Raw genomic sequence first — 22,934 nt, 5'->3', positions numbered from 1 at the left:
TATATCTATCTATCTATCTATCTATCTATCTATCTATCTATCTATCTATCTATATATATATATATATATATCTCACAGGGCAATGTAATGAAATAACTCAGAAAGCATCACACTTAAATTACTATTACAGAACCATCTCCTAGATTCTGGACATTAGTGATTTTCTTATATGAACCTCTCTGCAAAGCCTTAAGGAAGGCCAACACCAATGCTGGCAATGGCCAGAGAGGTAGTGACAATGAGCAAAGTGGGGATTTAATCCATCACTGTTTGTCCAAGGCTAATAGATGCAAGATATAAGGTCTGTTGTCAGATATTTCATTTGATAACAAACCATAAGTTTTCAAGTTTGGTTTTAACTTTATATTTATTTATTTTTATGTTATGTGTATGAATGTTTTGCCTACATGTGAGTGCATTGTGTGCATGCAGTGCCCACAGAGGCCAGAAGAGGGTGCTAGATCCTCTGAAACTGGAATTTAGGACATTGTTAGCCACCATGTAGGTGCTGGGAACCAAACCAAGGTATCCTTCAAGAGCAGCAGAACTCTTAGCCACTGAACAGTCTCTCCAGTCCTTGGTGGTTATGATTTTAAATTACTTTTAAAGATATGGTTAAATAACAATAAAATAAATTGAAACAGAACAAATATGGACCAGTTATGGTCCCAGGGCATTCAATGACATTAGAGGGAATATAGAGGAAAAGTGAAAAAATATTTATATTTATTCATTTGTGTATTTTACTAATTTTATTGAGAAAAATTTTATGTAAAAATTAAAACTGGTACAAAAACCCTCTGATTTAATAGTACTAGGATAAGAAGATCAAAACATAACAAGATAAGTCATGAACTTATAGATACCTAATTGTCTAGTATTCATATCTCCAACTAAGCAAAGTATTTATACTTTAACACACTTTTATACTTTCTCTTAGGCATGGCTCTTTAGCTCTCTAGATTCTTTTATTTTTAAGCTGGCTAATTTAGCAGAATTAAGATAGGATCACCACATTCATTTTTCTTCAAATGAGCTCTAAAGTGTTGCAATGTACTGTTATAACTTGAAGTTTGGCTTGTTAGAAAAAGAATATACATAATGTTTTAAATAGAAGTTATTTAAATTCAGTAATTTGCTAGAAAGAACTAACTAATATCTAATTACATGCTATTCCTATGAAGAGATTTACATTTGCTTTACACAACTTAATATTTACGAATGCATTTTTATTAAGAATCAAGGCAAAATGTATTCTTTATTTAAAATATTCAAAATATATTTTAGAAAGTCTTTATTTGATTATTTTAATATTAGAGTATTTTCATTGGGGTAAAATTGGCTTATTTCCAAAATTGCACAACTATAAAATTAAGTTTCTTAAAAGAAAAGTAACTATATTTATTTTGGCTGTATTTCTTTAAACACTTTTAAAGATTGATTTATGTTATGTATATGTGTGTACCTGCACTGTAAGCAGAGGGAATTGGATCCCCTGAAATTAGAGTTAAAGGTGGCTGTGAGCTGCCAGATGTGGATGTTTGGAACCCAACCAAGGTCCGCTGCAAGAGTAGCAAGTGCTCTTATTTGCTGAGCCATCTTTCTAGTCAATTTTTGCTATATTTCTAAAACTTTTAATTACTGTAGTTGAATTATGGAACAGAATGAAACATTAAAAATTGCATTCTCTAGCTACAAAGCTTATTGAGGTTAACACATGGCTTTGATTTGAAGGCTTCTTGTTTACCATGAGTTGATGAAATTTTGTAGAATTTAATGCATGAATGCTGAAGAAATAGGTTGATATCTATATGATCAACTTAGTGTTTTCAGTTCTGTAATTTAAACATGATCTCTTTTATGAAAGGTACTCACGAGTAATAAAACATGACTTGTTTTCTTGAGTTAGATATCAACTTATTTTTTTAAATCCTTGCCTAGGTGTTGTTAACCTAGAGACATTCTTTAAAATAGGCTCTTATTACATTTTCAACATAATTGGATGTATTTGTTCTGCATTTTATAAATGACATATGCTGACACCATTTACCTCATAACTGCTGAAAGTAGAGTCTCAAATATCAAAGAAAACCTAATTTCTGTGATGAAAGATTCAATACCAGTTTTATATATGTATTAGCAAAATCAAAAGGAAAGTGGATACATTTCAGTTTGTAACACCCAGTTGTGTGGGCTGAGGAATTTTGTTTATGAGAAAGAATGTATTTTGCAATTATCAATTCATCATAATAAGCATTGAGGACAAATATTTCAGTTAGTTCTCAAGTGCTTTAAGGCAGGGGAATTGTCATTGCCTGGCTGACAGTGTCTAGAGGGGCTGTGGGACATTAAAAGGCAGTATTTCACTCTGAGTTTTGTATGCCAGAAATGCAAAACACAAACCAAAACAAAACTAGAAAGAGCAGAGGGGCAAATCTTAGATTATTGGACAATGTGAATGTTGTAGAATATGTCTTAGTAAGGATTTTAATGGGTGCTTTAAAAAGTTATTCCAGGAGGACTCTCAAAAATCTAGAAAGAGGAGATATGTCACTATCAAAGAATGATGTCTAGACTAACAGGCATTTTCACAGAAAAGAATTGCTTCCCCAAATAGTACAATTAGGTCATGTGATCAAGGCCATTTGTGAAAGCGCAATATATATCAAGAACCAAATATCATTAAATTTATTAGAGGGGAAAAGTAGAGGTTTAAGTCATTTTTCTTGGTAGTAAGAGTCAGAACCAAATATCTTTGAGAGGAATTTCATTTGGGGTATAGGTGGGGGTGTAGAGGAGAGACATTTTGTTTGATAGTGATCATTATTATTATTTTATTATTATTATTATTAAATTTTTTGTTTTCTTTTTTGAGACAAAATCTCCCTATATCCCAAACTGATATGGAACTCACTATGTGGACCAGGTTGGCCTGGATCTCAGAGATCCATGTGCCTCTCCCTCTTGAGTGCTGGGATTAAAGGAATGTACCACGAAGACCGGAAACCCAATAGTGACTCTTTAAGGCAAGGAAATTACTTAAAAATTAAAGAAATACTTTGGTATCTACTTTACTTAAAAAGTAGGAAATTACTTAAAAATTAAAGGAAAGGAAATTTTAAAAATTAAAGGAAATTACTTAAAAATTAAAGAAATACTTTGGTATCTACTTTTTTTTATTAAAAAAAAAACAATGAAATACATAGAACTGCCTTAAAATATGATCAATTTTCAGGAGGAATTTTATGTGACTAGCAATTATTTTCCCAATTAAACTAGGATTTCCCAGTTGTCTATTTACTATTTTTTAAAAATATTTTATTTATTATTTTTATTTTATGTGTATGAGTGTATTGCCTGCATGTTTATAAGTGTACCCATGTTATGCAATGGCCACGGAGTTCAGAAAAGGGTATCAGATCCCCTGGAACTGGAGTTACAGATGGTTGTTAACCACCATGTAGGTGCAAGTACCTGAACCCAGGTCTTCTGCAAGGTCAGTGCTCTTAACTGCTGTCCCATCTCTCCAGATCCTTTATTTACTATTTTTAGTATAAATGCAAATAAATAATTTCACATATTTCTCAGAGCATAATTCTAGAATCCATTTAAATTTGGTCTTTAAAAATGTCTAAACTATTCTAAGGAGCTGTGTTGTCCTGGAGCTCAGGCTAGATCATTAAAATGTCTTGAGAAGACATCATTCAATATATAAACACATACTTTAAATATTTATTAAAATTTCCTACAGGCTATAAATGTATGCATTCATATCAATAAACTTTATATAATCATCCTACCCTTAGTGGCGTCATTCCTCTGTAAATTGGGTAATAAGTATAAATTAAAAGACTGTTCTCATTAATAGTAACTATAACCTTTAGTTCAATTTTATGTTACTACATAGTGGCACTCACATGAAATCAAGGGAATTTAGTGGGGTGGGATATTAGGCACAGTGCAGGGGGAAGGGGTAAAGGACTCATCAATGCCTCCAGGAAAGCTCACCTTTCTGAGAGAGTAGATCTCACACTACCCGTTCTCATGAGCAGACTCTGCACCTCGTGAGTGCCTGTGGTCAGTCCAGAAAGGGAGCCATGATGGCTGAGGGGCAGATCAATGGACTCAGAGCTCGTATGGAGACTAGTCATGGACTGGTAACTCGGAGTGTCCTTGCTGCCAGCAGAGGAACTGCTCAGATTGGCAGCCCACACAAGACCACCTGATGTGAAAGAATGAACCGATGCTGGGCTGGAAGCCAAGGAGTGACTTAAGCTTATAACATCTGTAGTTAAGTCTGAGGGTTTATTGAAGAGAGGGCTGCTGCTGCCACTCAGCCCGCCAGCACTGCCCATGCTGCCAGTACCAGACGATGGTGATTCCAGACTGCCTTGCCGCGCTAATGTGGTACTAGGGCTGGGTACTACTGAAGAGGATTTCACACCCTCAGTATTAGGTGCAGAGGCAGATTTGCCACCTGCCTTGGCACCAAACAACCTAAAAGAAAAACAAATAACAACTTCAGTTGTTCCAAGAGACTCATATCCACATTTCATAGTTAGGGTTTCAGTCCACAGAGCCAAGTGTGCTTTGGCGAAGGGAGCTACCAAGCACTTCCAGCCTCTATGTTCCTGAATTTGATATGCTTGGACTTTGTATTAATCAACTGCTAAGAATATCTTACAGCATCTTAAGGGGAAGTCTAGTGAACTACAACCCAGGTGGGGAGAAGTGGGCAAAAGTCAAACAGGAAGGAGCTTGACTTTCACACTTTCAATGATCAAAGGACTCAAATATTTTGAACATTCTGGTTGTTACCTATTTACAGAACCATTATAATGAAACAACTTCTACTCATTCGATATGGAACACTTGAATGGATTTTTCTCTTTTAAAAATATTTTATTCAAAAATCTAAAAGGAATGCTTAAGGCGAGGTTCAAGTAGGTAAGGAGAATGTCTGGTGGCCTCAGTGACTTGGCTGGAAATATTGAATATTGTTGGCAACCTCTGAGTTTGTTTATATCTTCCCCATGCAAAGGCCATAGGGTTTATGTTAGTTGCCAGAATTTTCAAATGCATATTTGTAAGTGATTTGAAATACCATCAGTGCTATGTTTGATGTTGGAGTTTACTTCAGAAAACATTTTAGTTTTGTAAATGAAACAGATGATATAATCAAATTTATGTAAATATGGAAATAAAGTGATATGGCATAATGATAGAATGGTTACTAATTCAGTTGCAATGAAATCCATATTTCCCACAGTGGAAGATTTTATGACGAATATGAGAAATTGTTTCATAGGTAATGGGCCACAGGAGGGCACTATTGGCTTTCACTTAAGCAATGGAACCATTTACTTTTGCCACAAGCCATAATTTATTCTTTCCAATGAGAACTGACACTTCAAAATGTTCAAGATTAGTATTTCTAATAAGAATGAAACCTCTATATTTTCAAACAATTATGTTTCTAAGCTTACTTGAATGTGAGAATAAAATTTGCAGGACTATTTCCATGAGATCAAAATCCTAGGCTTAATCAGCAAAATCAAAATAACCTTAAAATATTTAATAAGTAGTCGATGATATATTATACACTATTACTTTGAAGATGAGAAAATAGATTCAAAGAGATTTAACTTTGTCCCGTCTTCAACTATATTTGTTTTCTTGACACTAGGGTATATCTGTGATACCTCTAAACAAAACCTCACACATTAAATACCAAAGACAGTCCTGGCACATAAGCCATATATTCTGCTTACCAGATTCCTGTCAAAGAAAGTTGAAGAATTAGAAAAGTTATCTTACCCTTGAGTTCTTATCCTGTATGAAACATCTAAATGCTTTCACATTCTATCAATCAGATCATACATTGATTTTTTTGACTATTCTAAGACATGGTACTGTATGAATTTGTCCAAAGAAAACTGTTAAAAGGAGCACAACATCTGTATTCACAATCAGCAGCTCATTGAGAGTCAGTCAGATGACAGACACTGGAAATAAACTATGTTTATGAAGATCTACTTGGTTAAATTTTTTAATTATGGAAAGGAGATGTGGAAAATTGTTGAATATTTTTATAAGCTATTGCTTCATTTTATGATGAAACTTAGGAATATTTGCCTGATTTTAAGTCTGTTACATATGCTCTTAGAATTCTCTATATTACAATGACAGTGCAGCTGCAAAGCCAGACCATTTCTTGAACCAGCACTACTTTATGTGCTAGCAACTTCCATGATCAGTTTCTTAGTCCTCATGGTATTTCAAATGATTCTAGGATATAGGTATCTTACAATATATTAAAATACTTTCATATAGAATAAATGAATATGTGTTGTATGCCTTTTTAGATTTTTCCAACATCCTTTACATATCCTTACCTTCGAAATGTAGGTGAGGCAATATCTGGATATTTGGACCCTGGCTGCCTGAGCCCTTGTGTGCCGCAGGCACTGGCAGAGGTGGGGCTGGATTTGGGGGAACCTGATAAAGAAACACTCTCTGAATCTGAAACTGCTACTTTCTCCTTCTCCTTGTCTGTTTGATTGACAGAGACAGGACTGGAGCGGCCTGAGCCTATCTTAGTTGGTTCTCTCAGTTTGGAGGTGGTGGCCCCTGCTGATTTGCTGCTGACATTGGAGTCAATGCTGCTGGTACTGGATCTGTGACCACCGCGCCCAGGGATGCCGCTAGTGCTGGACTTGGAAGGGCGGGGCAAACTCCGGTACTGGAGAGTGGTCTTCGAGCTTACATGCAGGACAACGTCATCTTGATTCTGGGACCCATCCAGGCTGGTTTTCCTCCCTGCGTTTGACTTTCCCCCAATGGCAGCGGACTTGGGAATTTTCCCCAGTGTGGCTGAACCACTGGCTATGGTCGCTCCACTGTTGGTGATCACAGCACAGGACCCTACTCCGCTGGACTTCTTAAATCCAAAAGAGCTGGTGGCAGTGGATCTCCCAATGCCCGACGGGGGCTTCTTCCCTTCATCTCCACTGCTTTTCCCTGCATCTGAAGGAGACCTCTGCAGGGACGATCCTTTCAGAGGGGTTTTCCCCTTCTCAGAAGCTTTCGCATCATCTGTCTTCCCTGAACGAGAAACACACAGATATATTTGAGTATTTTGATTTTATAACATCTCCTAAACAATATGGAAATGTGAATGCTCTTTATAATACTCTCATTCTTAATTTTGTTTTGCTTTAGAGCTAAATAGGCATGCACTGTAATGTAAAGAGAATTGAATTCATAGCCAGCAAAAACTTTTGTATAAGTGAAGTAACACAAATGCAGAAAAGCAAGTGCCGTATGTTCTCCCTCGTCCTTGGATTATGGCACCAATCCCTTATATGTGAGCATATAAAGTCTGATGTAACACCAGGAGCCAGGTAAAGGGAAAGGATACATGGAGGTAAAGGACAAGAAACAACCTGAAAGAGAGAAAGTAGGGAACAGATGTTACCTGAGGGAGGTGAAAAAAGTGGGAATAATTAGCAGGGAGGAGAAGAGGGAGGGACAATCAAGGGACCATGGTGTGGGGGAGGGAGGGAAGTCAGGAGAGTAAAGATGGGAGGAGTGGGGAGGTATTGGGGGGGAAAGTGAGGATAATTGGGGCACTGGTGACTAGGGAGGAGGGAAGCTGGATGGGAGAAAAAGAGTGGAAATGAGTTAATCTGGGGGTGGGCAGGAAACCTAGAAAGAAAACTGATGCCCTAGAAACCCTATGAGGAATGCACATAGAGTGTCTGAATATTAATGCATATGTATACCTGGAAGCTGCTTGGCAGGGAACGCAGTGCCGGATAGAAGAGACTTCCCTTCGAGTGACAAGCATGCCATATAGCACTCATCAAAGAAGTTTCTTTTTGTAAGAGATGGAGGATACTGCAGATTTGCACATCTGGAGTCTATTCACCTACCACTTGATGTGTCACCTACCACTGAGCATCTCCCAGGCAACACATCTGCAGTGGAATCTCTAAAACTAACACTTATAGAACATAGTGGAATAAGGGGTAGAGAGAGGGATAACACACCCCTCAACTCTCACCAGTGAGGCTTCCATGTACATCAGAGTGTGATGCACAAAGGCCACAAATGGTCAAGTTTTGGAGACTAAGAGACCATAGAGTATAGGATGAGACTCCAATATGGAACCTCACCCATCCATGGCTCAGGGACCATTGAAGAAGAGGAGGCAGAAAGATTGTAAGAGCCAGGTCTGGTTCATTAACACAGGGAGATGGAGTCCTCCACACCAATGGAGGCTTGCTCATGTGAGCCTGTGGCAGTGATGGCATTGAGCATGGGACCAATGTCAGCTCAATTAAACAAGGGCCCAAAATGGAGGTGAGAAATAGGTGGCAGGCCAGCATAGATTGAGAACTATTTGAGACTGATTGCTGCTGGGGGAGGGAGAGTATGACTTACATACTATCACTGAATGGGTTGACTAGACTCCAGTTGACACATTTACACTGAAGTACGTTTGGGTGCAAACACCTGAATGAAGAGGACTCAGCATGTATGGCAGAGTGCATAGGGTTCCTTGGGGGATGGTTGGGGGATGGGGGGAGGCAGGGATGGGGGAGGGTGTCTGGATGTGAGTGAGAAATATTGTATGAAATATAAAAAGCTCAATAAAAATTATTAAAAAATTTGTCTGTTAAAATGTGAGATTGAAAGATAAAACGAAACATTTTCTTATTGGCTAATGTCATGTATCTTAACAACACTTTTGCTTCAGAAGGAAGCCCTTTACTCCTATAAAGCTAAGCACTAGAAAGAACCCATCTCAGTGTTTTCAATGTGATTTTATCTGGAATACTCTGTGACATCCATACTTCGGGTGCCACTATTTATAAATTAAGAGGAGAGTCTTGAAAAAAATGTGATGCAATTTAGCAGAATTCTTTCGCTCTTTTCATTCATAAAGTCTAATTCACAAATAGAGTTTTAAATATCAGCATTCTAACCCTCGGATTAGAGTGACAGTTTTGGCTCTCAGTTTTGTGGTGAAAGACAGTGGCACACATAACATCAATACCGAATATTTTCATTAAAATCAGAATAAGTAAGGGCTATTACATATTCTGCATCAATATTTTACTTGTATATGACCAGAAGAAACCAGAAAGTAAAAAGGTACAGTTTCCCAAGTTACAAAGTGATGATCTCTAAGCAACACCCAGATTCTTGTACTGACATGGGCTTATACGGCAAAGTATGTGAATTTTAGATAAAAATTACTTAACTATGCATAGAAAAATCATTTTTTAATATTTTATTTATTATATATATTCTATGTGTATGAGTGCAATGCCTGCATGTAAGTGCGCTCGTGTTGTGTAATGCCTGTGAAGGTCAGAGGAGGGTGTCAGATCACTTGGAACTGGAGCTATGGTGGTTGTTAGCCACCATGTGGGTGCTGGGAACCAAAGCCAGGTCCTCTGCAAGAGCAGTCATGCTCTTAACCACTGAGCCATAGATGAATCTGATTTTTAAAGAGTGCTATTACACATCGAGCCAGACACTGAGTGGAAACCATAGATTTAAGCACTTCTGCAAGACAGTTTCCAAGTGGCAGGCTTACCGGGAGTCTTGAGTGCACTTGTGCCCGTCGTTTTTTGCCTTGCAGGTGTTCCTCCCTGGGCAGACATGCCTCTTCTCCAGGAGCCTGTCTGGGACACAGTCAGGCTTGCTTTCTGCCCTGTCTTCTCCGGGTCTTCAGCAAGTCCCGAGGTCCCAGCCCTCCACTTGCCACCTCCATCACCATGACTATCAAAGTCATCTTCTGTCTTCTTCATCTCCTCAGGACTATCCCAGGTCTCATCTGCTGTAGAACGTTTCTCTGCATCTGTCTTTAGCTATAAAGAAACATATTTTATAAAGAAAAATCTATAAAATATGAAGCAAGATGTGGAAGGCATTTTCAGATAAGTGACAGAAAAAGAAGAAGCACTGATAAATACTTCAAAAAACTCCAGAGACAATTCTATTTTTATCTATGTTTCCATTGAAGTTTCATTAATTTGAGCCACATAATTTTCCCTAGCACATATTAGAGAATGTCAGAATAAATATGTGCAGAAAAGACTAATTAAACTCCAGAAAGGAAGGGATTTTCTACACTAAACGTGACAAAGAAAACCAAGACACTTCTAGTGTCCTTTCTTGATTCACCACTCACATGAGAGACTAGTAATTTATTTTTTGAGATCAGCCTAAAATTAATTCAGAAGTACTCAAAGTTCAGTTGTTTAAGTACTTACATGATTTTTAAACAAATAAATTGATACTAGAAGGGAAAATGGCAATATTGGTCTTTCTGGGTTATACTGTCAGTAACAGAAAATAAATATATCTTAGCTGCTTATGATATCCAAAATAGGCTGAGATTCTCATTGCTGTAGTTTGAGGGTCATAGCTCAAGGAGGACCACAAAAAAGAAAAAGAAAAACAAACAAAAAACAACAACAAGAAAAAACTTCAGGTCCCAGGTTTGCTGAAGTGAGTCATTATCTCTGATTATTCAGTTTATTCAAATATTTTAGATTAAGGATTGAACTACAACTTAATTCAATACAAAATTATCTGGAAAACAGAATTGACAAAATCACTGGACAAGCAGGATGATCGTACCTGAGTGTTTTTCCTGGAAGGGACAGTGATGTTGGAGTAAGAGCTGACAGAAGATGTGGTGTTCAGGTCATCAGTGCTGATGTTATCCAGGGTATCACTGAGCCCGCTGCTCACGGAACTGCTGTCGTCCCAGCTAAAGACAACAGAGCCAGCAGCAATGAGGCAGGCACAGGACACACAATGGGAGTCACCCAAATTCCCACAGAGCCTTGTCACACATCAGGAAGGCAATTTAAAACATTTTATTATGAAAATGTACTCTCAATTTGGGGGAGGAATAATATTTATGCTAATAGAACTCCCTGAGAACAACCTTATCTGATATTTAGAAAGCAACAAGCAGATCCAGGTTTCAGGGGAACATGAGCAGCATGCATGATAACCCTGAGACAATACTGTATGGCCCGGGAAGAGGGTCATGCCAGCTGAGACTTCCAACCCAGAAAAAGCAAACTAGAGTCGCTAAAGCATCTAAGATTTCATCCTCCGTTCAGAAAACTTTTAAAACTTGTGTGCTTTAATCAAGCACCTGAAAATCATGTTAGTTTATTATCATTTGCTCATTATTAAATATTGAAATTCATTCAATAACATCAGCCTTCACAAGTCCAGAAAATATTCTCCTATCTGTCCTACTTTTGGCCTTTCCATATAACTTACCTGTCACATCTGAGTCAGCTAGCAAGAATTCATGCCTGGCCATGACACTACCCTGCTACACTCTCCAAAAGCTTCTTCTTTCTTCAGGTGTAGCTTCCAAAAATGTATTTGTATCACAGGGTGCATAAGAAAATCATTGGAGGTATATGATAAATATCTGAAATTCTGAGTATACCCATTTTTTTTATCTAAACAAGAACAAATAAAATAGGCAATACTAAGATGCATGAGCAGGGTGACAGTTTCCTTGCCTCTGCCAGCATTAGATGGCATTAATGTTTTTAAATTTAGCATCTCTAACAGGTATTTAGGAAATTATGTAATATTTAAATATTGCAAAGTCTCAGATTTCACTCAGATTCAGAAGAAGGCTGTCACTACCTACTCATCCATAGTTACAGGAGGTATTAAGGAATACCTACAGAATAATACAGGATAATATATCGCATATTCAAAGATGGGAGTTAAACTGAAAAGCAAAATTTATGAGTATTTTTAAAATGACAATGTCTCTGGCCAAATATTTTAGTGTGTGTGTGTGTGTGTGTGTGTGTGTGTGAACTCACACGCGCATGTGTATGTGCTTGTTCATCTACCACAGTGTACCTATGGAGGTCAGAGAACAATTTGGGGAGGTCAGTTCTCTCCCTCCACCGTGTGGGTTCCCAGGACGGAGCTCAGGTCTTCAGACTTGGTGGCAAGTGTCTTTACCTTTGAGCCATTTCTCTAGTCTTTAATAACAGCTTTAAGCAAATGTGAATCCTAGCATTGGTGAATATGATAAATACATTAATTGATACTGCAATCACAGGAATCACATATATTGTTTAAAATCATGTGATGTCCCAAATGAATACAATTATCTTTAGGTTAAAATTACATACATGAAAGAATAAAAAATCATGAAGTTTCAATCTCTCAATGAAAAACAAAACAAGATTTCATCTAATAAATATAATAGACATGGAGGAAAAAAATCACACTTAGCATGGCATAATGGAAATAAAATGAACAGAGGAGTCTTGCTTGGATTTGACCTCTTCTATAGGTACATAGCTAAGATGCTTATTTAAGTGTGCTGTTTTGATTGTCGGTTTCACAGGGTTGTATGAAAGGTAAATAAATACTTGAATGAACCATTTCCGATACTTTATCCTTTGCTTTCTCTTCAAACTCATTTACCTATAGGACCTTAAACTGTGAAATCTGCCCTTGAGAGAACCATCTTCCACAATGTTAAGCACATATATCTCACATCTAGATTCCCATTCTAAAAAAATATTTATTTATTTGTTTATTTATTACTAAATAAGTGTTTGGCCTGCATGTAAATACATACAATACCAGCAGGGTTGAATCTTCTGGAGCTGGAGTCACAAATGATTGTTAGGCACTACGTGGGTGATGGGAACTGAACCCAGTTCCTCTGCAAGAGCACCCAGTGCTCTTAACCACTGATCTATCTCTCCAGCCCCTAGATTTGCATTTTCTAGTCTCTATTTTCAACTGCCCTCTTTTGTTGTGTTTTTATTTTTTTCTCCAATGATACTTCTCCAAGTGGTACAAGATCCAAAGCTTCTTAATAGTTTTCCATATCTGTTCTGATCCTATAATTAAAATGTATGCTTTGACTTCACAATGTCAGAATCCTTCCTTATACTATAACACAAAACTCAAAGCTGTTTACTTTATTAAATTAAAAGAGTTGTATAGGTTCTAGCAAGACTATTGCACCAGCATCTGGCTGACTCTAAAGAGGAATTCTGCTACACCCCAAGAGGGTAGATGACAACATGATGGGAACAAGTGTAAGAGGAAGAGATCATGTGGTGAGACAGGAAGTCAAGAGATCCCCAGATTTATGCTCTTTATAACAACTTGCTACCACAGGAGCTAGCTACTGTCCTATGAGAACTGCACTAATCTTTTGGAAAAGGAGCATAATCCAATAACCTAACAACATTTTTAGACCCCCACCTCTTGAAGGTTACATCACTTCAACATCCCAACTTTGAGGACTAAGCTTCCAGCATATAAACTTTTGGACAAACAGTACCCAAGCCAAAGTATACATTTTATAAAATAACAAGAAAGCCAACTTATTATACGACTGAATGCTTTCAGGTTTAAGCCTGCCGAGAAATTCTATTTTATACAAAAGCACTTCTCTTACAATTCTAAAGCAATAGCAGTCATTTAACTCTCCTTACTTCTGATCATCAGGTTTTTTCTCCATATTATAATGGAATTACTTTAAAGGCCAACGATATTCTTGAAGTGAGTGTTTACTATGCTTTCTACTGTTCTAAGAACTTATTTTCAATTCTCAAAATAACTTTATGAGGTAGTCCTTTTTCCAATGATCACTTTACAGGTCAGGATAAAGAGGCTTATGATGATTAAATCTTTACATGCTCAAGTTCCCATGATGGTAGAGCTGGAATTTGAACCCAGACATCTTCTGTTCACTCTTGCCTAGTTGCATCATACTGCTCTTCAATACTGTCCTTGTTTCTGTCTTCTCTTTCCTCCTTCTTGAAATACACCAATAATAAGCATTACATTCTCTGTAGGGCTCTCTGGACTCTTCAGAGTCCTATACGTCTTTCCATCTTCTTGAGAACATTCACTTGCACAATATTCTGCGCTTAATCATCTTAACTCACTTTAGAGAATCTTCTTGGGCAATTGTAATCCCTTTCAAATCCTCTATTTCAATTTTATGATTATGAAACACCAATTCACTTCTCTAATATAGAAAAATTTCCCCACTACAAGACCATATTTAATACATATTTTGAGCTTTTTCTACTGTCTTATTAACATCTCAAATTTACTCCATGTAGTTTGCATAATTTCTCTTTAAAATTCTTGCTTTTGTTCACTGGCTCTGGTTGTCCATCCTTCTTCTCTAATATTATACTAGCTCCTCGCTTTTCTTAGTTAAGCTCCATTCTCAATGAATAGAGCTAATTACTTAAAATCCTTCAGGAGTTTAGAAGGCTGGCCACCCTTTTGTTCTGCAACCTCCATTTTTGCACTCAATGCTCATCTCAAACTTCTACTGATAACTATGTATTCTCACTCACTGTGATGAATGAATTGCAGTTACCCAAAGAATTGTGTTTACTGGGGAGAACAGCAACTTCACTAAATGCTTTCAATACAAACTAGTAAGTGCTGTGATGGTTAGTAGTGTAAGTGTATGGCAGGACAGGGTCAGTGCTACTTTTTGAAGAGCTGACATCTCCATGATGAGACTATTACAGTATGAGAAGGAGATGAAGTGCTATGTTAACCAGTCTATTGTTGTATTTTCACCTATGATAACCATTTTATTTTTGTGTCCTCTAGGTCACAGTGTGAATAACTGATATTTTATTTCTTTATAGGCCTAGCATATAACAAGGTATCTGTTGTTGAATCGCTAGGATATGTTAAATGAATGGAGTTTTGCTTCTTTTCTTTTAAGAATTATTTTCATTAATTCTTTGGGATTTTCATACACAGTATTTTCATCATTTCACCCTCCTTCCCCAGGTCTGCACCTTACTTCTCTACCCACACAACTTCTTGTTCCACATTTTTTATTGTATCCACTGGTAGGTAAACCACGCACCAGGGAACAGACTCAAATCAAAGTGCATTTGAGCAATATAAATCGGACTTGATGGGCTTTTTAACAAAAGAAGTTTTGATTTTGAAAATGCTGTTTCCACTCAGTAATTTTAAATAGGTTTAAACTAAATAATAATTACAAATTTTGGGCAAAAATTTGTTCAACATATTTCTTTGATAAGCAAACTTGAAGGGACACATTTTGACAGATGATGAAATTATTTTCCTGATTTTAAACTTCTATGACTTTTGAGTTTCAGCTTTGATTTTGTAGATATCATAATTTCCTTAGCAAGAATGCAATTAATTCTGTTTATTATGGCACATTTAATTAAGTTGAAAAAAACTTCATAGAAAGTAGTCTTTTAATAAAAAACTGATTAGCATAATTAGCTCTGAGTAATAGGTCTCAGGTCTCATGAAAATATTTTCCCATTCTTTCTTTTTTAATTTCATTAGCATGTGCTAAGAGTTTTTGACTATATTCTTCATAAAAGGGAATCTCTTTATTTCTGCTAAATTATACATATATCATTCTGCTGAATGTTTCCTTCACAATCTATGACATTCCCATAAATTATGTGCATGTTAGTCACATAGCTTTCACTGATATGTTAGATGGTTTCTTATTTTAAAATACTTTAAATAAAGTTATTAAGAACATTCTCATATAAGAACTTGCAAAGACATACTTCTTGGGTCACTGTGTAGGAAAGCAGTTGGTGGATCAAACTGTGGGTGAACAGAAGAAACTGCAAACTCTTTTTCAACAAGGCTTCATGATTTTTCATGTGTGTGTGCATGCGTGCATGCGTGTGTGCGTGTGTGTTTGTGTGTGCATATGGGCGTGCATTCACCATTGTGAGTTTATGTCGAGGCCATAAGTTGAAGTTGGGATATCCTCTTCAATCATTTCTACAACTTATTTTTATTTTCTTTAATCAGCAGTGCCTTACCATATAACCCTAGTTGGAGTACACCAGGCTGCCCTAAAATTAATAGAGATCTTCCTGCTCTGTCTCTTGAGTGCTGGGATTAAAGGTGTGTGCCGCCACATGATTTCTCCCTGAATCTGGAGTACACTGGTTCTTCTAGACTTGTTGGCCACATCTACAAAGGGTGTAAAAGATGTAACTGTTTCTACCCTCTTAGAGTTGGGGATACAGAAACTCACCACCTTGCCTGGCTTTCACATGGTTTCTGGGGATCTGAACTTGGGTCTTTATACTTTCCCTGCAAGCATTTTTCCCACTGAACCAACTCTCAAGGCCAATTTTGCATTCTTAGCACAAGAAATGGCTATTTCAGTCACTCAGTAGCCTTGTCAATTCTGGTGCTTTCTGTCATAGAACTGAGGGTTGTAATTTTGGTAAAGTGAAGTAATATATTTTTAATAGTTCATAATGTAGTTTTTCCTATTAAGAAATAAACATTGCTCAAGATTACAGGATTCCCCCTTTGCTTTCTAGAATTGTATATAAATTTTATCTTTACATTTAGGTTTTTGGTAAATGTTTTAGTTGTATACATCAGAATGTATAAATAAAGTCTTTTTAAATGTATGGAACATGATCTTTCCAATGTTTTCTGCATTTAATTTTCTTGTCACATTTATGATAACAAGTAATTGACTATATACACTCTGGTCTATTTTGAAATTTTCTAATATTTTGATTTCCATAAGCATTTTTTGTCACTTTTACAGCATGTCTTAAAATCAGTTAATGTAAGTCAACCAGATTTTGTGCTTCATTTTAAACATTGCTTTAGCTATTTTTGGCCTTGGCATTTGCATGCAATTTTAGAAAATGCTTCTGAACTTCTATTGAAAAAATGATGGTTTTTTGATCTACATTAGAGTAAATTTAAAGATCCATTCATAAATATTGATATTTTCCTATTTGTAAGTCTCTCAAGCCATATAGGAGAAATATTTTTTCCGTATCTTTTGCCTTCTTTAATTTCTTTCAGCAGTAACATGTACTTCTTGAAATAGCAGAGCTACTTTAAAAAATGCCTGTGATATATCCTGGAAATTGCAGCAAATAGTTTGTTTAAATTCCCATGTTTTAATTTTTGTTGCTTATACACAAACATACAATTAATTTTCCTTAAGGCAGGGTCTCCCTGTAGTCCCAACTGACCTGGAACTCGCTATCTATTCCAGGCTGACCTGGATCTTACAGATTTACCTCTGCTTTTGCCTCCCAAAGCTGGAATTGAAAGCGTGTGCTACCACACTTGGGTACAACTGAATTTTAAAACTTGGCTTTGCATGATATAATATTGGTCAATTAACTAATTAGTTCTAATGTGCTTTGTGGTGCTGTGGGTTGACACTCTAATTTTCAAAAAGATTATTTCATCATTTCTCCATGTATGTTCAGTGATGTCAACTATAAAAGAAGGAAGTTTCATGTTTTCTTTTCATAAGCCCACCCCCCAGTATACTTCACATGCCAATGATTCACGAAGACAAAAACTTTAACGCGTAACGAAGACAACATAAACATCTGATTGTGATAATAATATTGCCATGATAGTAAATTCCCAGAGAAAAATTTAAGGAGCAGTGTACCTGAAATCATAATAGAAATGGAAGAATAAAGTTAAAAACTGACTTAGACTTTTAAATGCTATGAGAAAATATGTAACATGGAAAAACAAAAATTCAGGATTTGTGTCATACTGCAAAGTAAACTCCAAATCAGTTCACAAAGAAAAGAAATGAGAAGTAGGTAATTATTTTGGGAAATATAATTTCTGTTCTCCACACAAAGTTGAATCTACAAACCATAAATCAATCAGGATTCATAAACAAATCTAGCAGACTTTATAAAACATTTATACTACATGTTGAAAATGTGACCAGAAATTAAAATTATAAAGTACACAAAAGAATGTAATAGAAAATATTTAACGTTCTTCTTGTATGAAGGTCAATCAAATGAATGGGAATAATACTAAATGTTCACAGAAAAAAGGAAAATGAAAAATTTCAAATATTCCAAAAGAACAGGAGGGAGATTAGTTTCATTAATATTTAAAGCTGCTAGTTGATAATCGGTCAACAAGTATAGAGTCCTTACTAGTGACTAGATACTATTTTGGGAATTTTCTAGTGACTTACAGCAGCACAGTAGGAATGGCATTAAGAGATCATCCTGCAATTATGGATAAGGATATTAAGGCATCTATATGTTAGATAACTCATTCAGTTTCTCTTATATGATAAACAGTGAGATTGAACCAGATCTATCTAAGTTCAGAGTATAGTTAGTTAAGCCAACTATAGAAATGCTAAAAATGAAATGTCATTTAATATTTGGAAATGATTGGGCATGATATCATCAAATACCTTAAAACTATTTAAGTAGTTAAGCTAGTGATACTATTAATAGCCATCCATCCTAAATAAAGAATTAGACTGTGAACAAAGATTTATTTAGAAAGATATTTACCTCAGCATTCTTTTTCTTAGCAGTTAAAAAGAGTGAACCATTGTAACACACAGTGACATAGATAAATTGAAAGAGTATTGTATGTACGAAGGCAGATTTCAAAGCTGTATGCTACATGATCCTATTTATGCAATAATTTATGATGGCCAGTGCTTAGCAGGGGGTGGGGTGGGGGAGGTCTTTGGTTGGGATTACATGACTTCATGAACATGTCAAAATGCAGAAATGTGCAATAACAATACACACATTTTAAAGAATAGAAATAAAATGCAACTAATTAACCTTTAGTCAGACTATCACTTGAATACCCATTAGAATGCTGAACTGATGAGCACATATTCGGGGGTGTCTTTTACTCTAGAAATTTAAGCAAAACTGTATTTTGGTTTACATTCACTACTGGACACATTTTAGAGCCAAATATGCTTGAAAATAAATGTGTTATGTTTGCTTTATGATGGGAGTTCTGAAATATTAACCAAATAATTAAGATAATTTTGAAGATTTGAAAGATGTTCCATACAAAGAAGTCAGCCCAGACAAAGTTGCTATTTATAAGTGTTTTCTCAGAATGCACCCATGTTTTGGCATAGCAGTACTTCATATAGCAGATATACAAGTAAGCCTTTTAGATAGCTCATATTGCTGTGAAAACTCTCCTAGTGTACCTGTACAACCAAGAGATACTGTCTCAATAAAAGACTGACTCTTATACCTCAGGCACTCAAAAGTAACTTTAATTTCAATGTGCATCTTATTCAATTTACATTAATGGAATAAAGGAACATATCAATTACTGATGTCTCTGGATATGCTCTTCTTTCACCCCAACTCAATTATAATCAGAATGTTGTCTACTGAGGTGATATTACTCCTAATTTCTACCAAAACATCCACTGAGTATTGACCTTTAAAAAGTATATTTTTGTTTTTATTAAAAGTTAAATAAGAAATAGATTTGTAAATGTTTCAATCTTTTGTTGAATGATTTGATTATAGGGTATATAATTATTTAGAAAACACCATCATGAATATTATAATATTTCTCAGAGTTGGAGTTTTCTTAGTCAGTGGTACTGCAACGCATTTGGAAAGAAAGATGAGGTACATCAATAGCATAATGTCCTTAATCTGGGTGTCTGCATATGTATGTGTTTTCTTTGCATTATTCATGGTCTTTGATGAAAAACAGCCTTCTCAGTGAAGGCTTACTTAGACAGCCTGCCCCCAAATTAGCATATCCCTCTCCATACATGCATGTCTTATATTCTTGTCCTAGCCTCTCCTCTTCGTACCTTCCTCCTTCAATATACTATTTAATTAATTCATCACTTTTATTTTAAAATAAAATAAAAATCCACGAAAACTGGAAAACTTTACATATTTTGTCCACTCCTTTATTTCCAGCTACCAGAGGAAAAAAATGTTGACTGTAAAAGGCACTCAGTCAAAAACAGCTTTATTAATCAATCACTAATGGTCACCTGCCCAATCAATTCTCACTGCTGACAGTAATCACCTAGTTGGATTCTAAAGCACTAATCTTGAGTGGAACTCTGCATTACATTAGATTTCTGAATGTGACATCAACTTGTTTATCAGTCCTCAAGACATAACTTTGATATATTGCACAGATCTTGAACCAGGCCCTAATTCCTTACCAGATGCAGTCCCATTTTGAGTACTAACTTAAAGCTCATATATACTTGGATCCATTTTTAAGTAACTCAGAAAGCTTAACAAACCTTGATAATAACAGTAATTATTGAATGAAAATTCTAGAATCATTTGCTATTAGTAAGCAAGTGAAAAGTGCAATTAAAGTACTCATAACAAGTACTTGAGCTCTGTGAGCAATCACCAAAGCTATAGGACAAAATACTAGATGTATAAACAACCAGGCCTTAATATGAGAATAGAGATTCACATTTATTCCACATCTGTTGCCCTAGGTTCATTTCTATTGCTGTGGTAAAACACCATGACAAAAAGCAAATTAGATGAGAAAGGGTTTATTTTAGCTCATAATTCCAGGTCACAGTCCATGACAGCTGCGAAAGTCAAGAGGGCAAGAATTTAAAACAGCCAGTCACATCACATCACAGTAAGAAAAGAGAAAATGGTAGGTTCATCTGTAGTATTTTAAGAGTTCCCCACATCCTCTCCAACAGTTGGTATCATTTGTTCTCTTGAGCTTAGCCAGTCTGACTGGGGTAAGATGAAATCTTAAAGCGGTTTTAATTTGCATTTCCCTAATTATTAGTGATGTTGAATATCTTTTAAGATGTTTCATAGCCATCTTTACTTCATTTGAGAACTCTGTTTAGCTCCATAGCCCATCATTTTTGAGAATTCTCTGTTCAGCTCCTTAGCCCATCTTTTAATTGGGTTGATTATTCATTCTCTGATTTTTGAGTTCATTATATATCCTGGATATTAAACCTCTGTCGGATGTGTCATTGGTAAAGATTTTCTCCCACTCTGTGGGTTTTCTGATTGCTTCCCTGGTTGCCTCCTTTGATGTACAGAAGCTTTTTAGTTTAATGAGGTCCCATTTGTTAATTCTTGCCCTTGTTTCCTGCACAATTGACGTCCGGTTTAGAAAATCCTTTCTTACGTCTATATCTTGTAGTTTTTTTTCCAATTGTTTTCTTCTAACTGTTTCAGACTTTCAGGCATTACATTAAGGCCTGATCCATTTGGAATTGAATTTTGTGCAGGGTGAAAGACTGGGGTTTACTTTCATTCTTCAACAGGTGGAGATCCAGTTTTGACAGCACCATTTGCTGAACATGCTGTCTTTCCTCCAGTGAATATTCTTGGCCCCTTTGTCAAATATCAGGTGGCTGAAATTGCATTTACTCATATTTGGGTCTTTAAATTTTTTCCATTGATCTATGAGTCTATTTTTGTGCCAGTGCCATGTTGTTTTTATGACTATAGCTCTGTAGTATAGCTTAAAAATCTGGTATAGTAATCCCCCGCCCCGACATTGCTCTTAGTGCTCAGGGTTGTTTGGTTTTCCGAGGTCTTTTGTGGTTCCATATGAATCTTAGGATGTTTTTTTCCAATTCTGTGAAAAATGTCATGGGGATTTTGATTGGCATTCCATTGAATCTATAAATGACTTTTGGTAGGATGATCATTTTCAAAATATTAATTCTTCTAATCCATGAGCATGGGAGGTCCTTCCATCTTCTGATGTCTTCCTCAATCTCTTTCTTTAAAGATTTAAAAATTTCATTGTAGAGATCTTTAATGTATTTGGTCAGGTTTATTCAGGGATGTTTTATTTTATTTTTTTGCAGCTATTCTGCAGGGGAGTGTTCCATGTTTTTTCTCTGATTGCTTGTTATTGGTATATAGAAAGGCTACAGACTTTGTAGGTTAATTTTGTAACCTGCCACTTTACTGAATGTGTTAATAATTCTAGAAGTTTTCTGGTGGATTTTTTGGTGTCTCTTAGATATAATATCACATCATCTACAAAAAGGGATAATTTGATCGCTTCTTTTCCAATCATTATTCTTTTAATTTCCTGCTCTTGTCATATTGCTCTTGCAAGAGTTTAAAGCACTATGTTAAAGAGAAGTGGAGATAGTGGACAGCCTTGTCTGGTTTCAATGGGAATATTTCCAGTTTTTCTCCATTTAGAATGATGTTGGCTGTGGGTTTGTTATATATGGCTTTAATTATGTTGAGGTATGTTCCCTCCAGTCCAATTCTCTCTAGGACTTTAAACATAAAAGCATGTTGAATTTTGTCAAAGGCCTTCTCTGCATCTATTGAGATGACCATGCAGTTCTTGTCTTTGAGCCCATTTATATGATTTATGATATTTATTGACTTATGTATATCAAACCATTTCTCCATTTCTGGGATAAAGCTGACTTGATCATGGTGGATGATCTTTTTGATGTGTGTCTATATGCAGTTTGCAAGTATCTTGTTGAGAATTTTTGCATCTATGTTCATTAAAGATATGGGTCTATAGTTTTCTTTTTTGGTTGTAGCTTTACCTGGTGTGCTGGATAGCTTTAGTATCAACTTGACACACCTGGGTTGAGGGAGCCTCAATTGGGGAATTGCCTCTATTGGACTGGCCTGTGGCCATGTCTGAGGGGCATCTTCTTGATGAGTGATGTGGGCAGGCCCAGCCCAGTGTGGGTGGTGCCACCCCTGGGCAGGTGACCTTGTGTTGCGTAAAAAAAGCAGGCTGAGCAGGGGTGAGGGGAGTAAGCCAGTAAGCAGCGTTCCTCCATGGCCTGTGCTCCAGCTCCTGCCTCCAGGTTCCTGCCTTGAGTTCCTACCTTGGGCTCCATGATGAATTGCGACCTGGGAGATGTAAGCTGAATAAACCCTTTCCTCCCCAAGTTGGTATTGGTCAGAGTATTTTGTCACAGCGATGAAGAACAAACTAGAACACCTGGATTTGGTATTAGAGTGATGCTGTCTTCATAGAAGGAATTTGGAAATTCTCCCTCCATTTCTATCTTTTTAAATAAATTAAGTAGTATTGGATGTAGATCTTCTTTAAAT

At 36.3% G+C, this 22,934-nt stretch overlaps 1 protein-coding gene across 8 annotated transcripts in view; it reads right to left on the bottom strand.

Moving 5' to 3' along the window:
• Nav3 (neuron navigator 3) overlaps positions 1 to 22,934 on the bottom strand; it is an 838,810-nt gene that overhangs the window by 91,004 nt on the left and 724,872 nt on the right. For all 8 annotated transcript variants that reach the window (XM_008852044.2, XM_029555554.1, XM_029555556.1 and 5 more), the window contains 4 exons: positions 10,657 to 10,789; positions 9,608 to 9,881; positions 6,396 to 7,104; positions 4,009 to 4,497 (listed from right to left, as the gene is read on the bottom strand). In XM_008852044.2, the coding sequence (XP_008850266.1) occupies positions 4,009 to 4,497; positions 6,396 to 7,104; positions 9,608 to 9,881; positions 10,657 to 10,789 (1,605 nt within the window). The remainder of the gene's footprint in view (positions 1 to 4,008; positions 4,498 to 6,395; positions 7,105 to 9,607; positions 9,882 to 10,656; positions 10,790 to 22,934) is intronic.

The sequence above is a fragment of the Nannospalax galili genome, unplaced genomic scaffold (genome assembly GCF_000622305.1).
Source record: "Nannospalax galili isolate Female #2095 unplaced genomic scaffold, S.galili_v1.0 scaffold390, whole genome shotgun sequence".
NCBI classification, from domain to species: Eukaryota; Metazoa; Chordata; class Mammalia; order Rodentia; family Spalacidae; genus Nannospalax; species Nannospalax galili.
Note: the sequence above shows the minus strand (reverse complement) of the source record. Positions and strands in the feature narration are given on the sequence as shown.